At 38.1% G+C, this 4,157-nt stretch overlaps 1 protein-coding gene across 1 annotated transcript; it reads right to left on the bottom strand.

Annotated features, from left to right (window-relative positions):
- Positions 1–2,476, bottom strand: LOC131074290 (probable L-gulonolactone oxidase 6). The gene is made up of 3 exons (XM_058010874.2): positions 1,661–2,476; positions 1,032–1,287; positions 1–924 (listed from the first exon to the last, which is right to left on the bottom strand). The coding sequence occupies exons 1-3, from the start codon at positions 2,309–2,311 to the stop codon at positions 110–112; spliced, it is 1,722 nt and encodes a 573-aa protein (XP_057866857.1). The 5' UTR covers positions 2,312–2,476; the 3' UTR covers positions 1–109.
- Positions 2,477–4,157: the final 1,681 nt, after the last annotated feature.

Below are 4,157 nucleotides of genomic sequence, written 5' to 3'. Positions count from 1 at the left end.
AAATCTCTCAAAACTAACATTATTTGTTCCACATATTTTTGCTCTCTACATAAAACTCAAAAAATTAACATTGTCGATCTAATACATGAATGCAATTAGATGCACTATTCTATCCTTCATATCTACAAACTCTAGCATCGATGTACACTCTTCCTGCCCTACAAAAATAACCTTTAAGAGGAGCACAGTGCCTGTCCTCTGCACATAAACACAGACCTTCCAAAGCACAACCGTCCTTGTCTATAACTACCTCTTCCTTTCCTATTCCCATCACTCCATCAGTCCACTCATTGGAAAACAATCCATCAGGGTCATACTTTTTCACAGCTTTCAAAAAGTCCCCACCTTTCTTATACTTGTTCAATACTCCCTGAAAAGCAATGTTGCGGTTCTTACCCCAGTGGGGAGTGCCTCCATATTTAAACAGACCCATCTGCTCAATCTCTTCAAGCATGTCCTCGTTGAGTCTAGGAACCATAGGGTCCTTAGATCGATAGTATGTGAAGTCTAGGTCAACAGAATCCTCATTTGCTCCCAAATAAGCACTAGAGGCCTTCACAAAACGCATGAGAATTCCATTGTAGAGCTCCACCCCACACAAACCAGAGGGATTCAGGTCTCTCAGCTTTTTAATGTCAGTAATGAAGTCTGAAATCTTGGTCATGCTGATTTTCATGGTAGTCTGGTGGAAGAATTCTCCCTTAATGCGAGGATCCCATGGACAAGCCATGAGCAGCAAATCTTCTATGGAGTTGAGACATGACCCGGCTGCTTGCAGCTTGTTATGGTAGCCTACAATGGGATATTTGTAAAACCCTAAATCGTTGTTCTTGAAGCCCGAACCAATACGCTGCAGAGCCCCTACCTGAAGCCTGGCCGTCATGCATTTTCCCTTAGCATCCTTTGTAGATTCCTGTAACTCTTCTGAAAAGTTTCAACTGTGAGGAAGATTTTATTTCATAAACCTAGCTAATATAAACTTTGATGTTCAATAAAGAAATAGTTTATGCAAGTAGGTTGCAGGATTTTACCTGCTGAACGGGTGATGGCCAAGCCTGCAGTTAAGGTTTGGCGAAAGCCAATAAAGTCGTTGACTCCATCTCCAAATTGGTTTACAGGAACTCTGCCATCTATTCTGTAAATAACCTTACGCTGTCCGGGATACCATGTCACGTCTCCGAATTCGTGTGTTCTTCCAAATTCCACTATGCTCTGTTCTAAATCTGTCTCATCCTTTTTCACGTTTGTGATAGACCTCTTGAACATTGGCTGCAACTGTAGTGTTACCTGTACTTGTCAAATCTACCAAAAGTTATATGTTATCTTAGCGATGTCATAAAAATTAAACTTTTGAAAAAGGCAGACAAAATTGAAAAATATTAAGGAAATCACTATATCGTAGAACGTTAAAAGTAAAGATGATAACTACTTGCAGTGGGCTTCTCTATATAATTAATCTTCCATTTTATATTAAAGAAATACAAATATCGCATAATACAGTAAGAACTTTTTATATTGAAAAGTTAAATTAATAATTGATTAAGCATTCTCTGTATATTGAGAGTGGCTCAAAGTCAAAACAATTAAAACTGTAACGACCTAACCATTAAAGTTAAAATATAATCCTTGATTCACCTAATTTAGACGGCTTCAAATGTACCTGAGAAATGACTCCGAGAAGGCCAAGAGAAACCTTGGCAGCATCGAGATCGGCATGAGAGGAATTGAGGGTCACGACACTTGCATTCCCTCCTCTCAGGGGGACCACCAATCTCATCCCCACAACATACTCATGAACAGCACTTCCCTTCCCAAAGACTGAGCTTCCATGAGCCCCCGTACAGAGGATCCCCCCTATTGTAAGCCCCTTCCAATACGGAGTGTGTGGGAGCGCCAGCTTATATTCAGCGGCTGCGCTTATTATATCCCACAAAGCCGCTCCGCTTTCCACGCTCATTCTCATGGACTCCTCGTCTACGCTAACCACGCGTTTCAGCTCCTGGGTGCTTATGATTAGCCCCTCTTCTCCGCCTGGGCAGACCAATTTGGGAATGGAGTGCGACCACCGCGTGACCACCCGCATCTTCTGCTTGTTTCGGCTGCCCGCCGCCACCGCCACCACCAGCTCTTCTTCCGACGACGGAAAAACAGCCGCTGCGGCTCTGCATGTCGATCGGTCGGGGAATATTCCGTAGGCGTTACTCACTGTGCAACCGGCGGTGCCGCATTTGACTGGGGGAGCAGGCGGGCTGCAGCATACGCCATTGCTGTTGACATTTAAGAGGAGGAGGAGGAAGGGGAAGAAATTCATCGATTCACTAATTATGTCAAGAAAAAGAATGCTAAATTTGTGATGTGTTGAGATACGAAGATTTTTTATATTGACGTGGTGTGTTTTAGAGTTGATCGAAGTGATGGGGAGATGACGATCGGGCGGTGTGATCAAGTGGAGTCTGAAAACATGGAAATAGTGGGAGGAGCACTTTAGAACACCAACCTCCTTTTTTTTCTTTACGTGGCGCAGGGCTGCTATGCTTAGGTATTTTCCTTTTTCTCTTTTAATGTCTACCACATATCCACAGCTACACCAATGCAATCTTTTTTTTTTATTCAACATTCAACATGATTTAAGTTTTCAATTTCCTACACGTAAGTACTCAAGTCTGAGGGCAATTAAATCATTATTAACGACCAAATTCAAGTATAGTTCAACCACGTATAAGATTTGCTAAAATCTTGATGGCATTCATATTATAGAACTCCCATCAAACAAACAACCTGCCATGAAATTATAGACCCCAGATCTTTTGGCTAACTCAACAATATATAAGATTAAACATTACTTCTTAACCAAATTGAGTTATTGGCTTAAGGATGGTATGTTATGGGAACAGGTAAAGAAACAAGGTTCGAGTGACTGCAAATACAAGATCAATTAAGATGTGTTCTTTTATTTGTGTTTAAAGTTTAGGGTCTTATGAGAATAGGTTTAAGATAGAAGAATGATTTGTTTAATTATTATTTTCTTTTAAGTTATTCTATTATAAAATTGTTTTCTGTTTTTGATTTATTTAATTTTTTTTATATTTTATTAATGTTAATCTATTTTTCTAAGAAATAATCAAATTATTGCGGCTGCTGGGTTGGACCTCACCTTAGCTAGGTCTTTTATGGTAGCGCAGTGGGATGTCAAGTTATTACGGCCCCACATAAAGGGTCACCGCATTGACCGAGTTGTCTGCAGTTGAGCAGTAAATAGATATCGTGATCAACCTTTTTGTGACTACCAAACCCCTTGCGGTAGCGCAATGATTGTTTACTGTTACCGCCACCCTGTAAGCGGTTACCGTAGTACCGCAGGTCATCCTTTCATGACCGCCAAGCTCCCTATGGTAAGGTAGTAAAGGTTGAATAGTCACCGCAACACGCACTTCAGCTCTTTGGTGCTTATAATTAGCCCCTCTTCTTTGGGCACTTCATTCTCTCTCTAGTTCTCAACTTCATTAATAGTGTCATACAATCTTCCATCTAAATGAAATTGTCATAAGACACCACAAGAATTCTTTTATATTGTCTACAATATCATTATTTTGTAGGAGGTTTAATATTGTAGGGACATTGAATGTTGTATTTGTTGTAGCGTGTCCATAAACTTGAATGATTCTATGATTTGACTATTTTTTTCTATTTATTATATCTAAGTTTTGAAGAAACTGATCCATAAACTTGAAATGCAAGGTTTTATTATTTTTTTAATAAATTTTAATTTTTAAAGTTTAAAAAAGAAATTATATTTTATCAAAATAGATACCATTCTTTACACAGAGGAAAAAATATTTAATGATTATGTTAACTCAAACTATGTTGGCCATACATGAGGGATTTTCAAAAATAGCAATTAAGGCCAATAAAAATTTAATTAAAAAATATTTAGAAAGAACTATAAAAAATATCCTCATCAAAATACACTACAATATGCATTTTTTCCCAAAAAGAAATAAAAATTACTTTTATTAGCATGTGTATGTTATGGACGTAAAAATTGACGTTTAAAAAGTGATTTTTGCAAATGAAAATTAAAAATTAACTTGTATCATCTAGGTATTAGAATAAATCACATATTTGAAAACTAGACTCAAAATATTATATTTCATATT

This window comes from Cryptomeria japonica, chromosome 7, assembly GCF_030272615.1.
Source record: "Cryptomeria japonica chromosome 7, Sugi_1.0, whole genome shotgun sequence".
In the NCBI taxonomy this organism is placed as follows: domain Eukaryota; kingdom Viridiplantae; phylum Streptophyta; class Pinopsida; order Cupressales; family Cupressaceae; genus Cryptomeria; species Cryptomeria japonica.
This window is presented reverse-complemented; position numbering and strand designations above follow the sequence as displayed.

Coding starts and splice junctions, on each gene's coding strand:
- LOC131074290 (XM_058010874.2), bottom strand. CDS start 2,311: ATGAATTTCTTCCCCTTCCTCCTCCTCCTCTTAAATGTCAACAGCAAT. Junction 1,288..1,660: donor TTCTCGGAGTCATTTCTCAG/GTACATTTGAAG, acceptor TGACAAGTACAG/GTAACACTACAGTTGCAGCC. Junction 925..1,031: donor GGCCATCACCCGTTCAGCAG/GTAAAATCCTGC, acceptor GAAACTTTTCAG/AAGAGTTACAGGAATCTACA.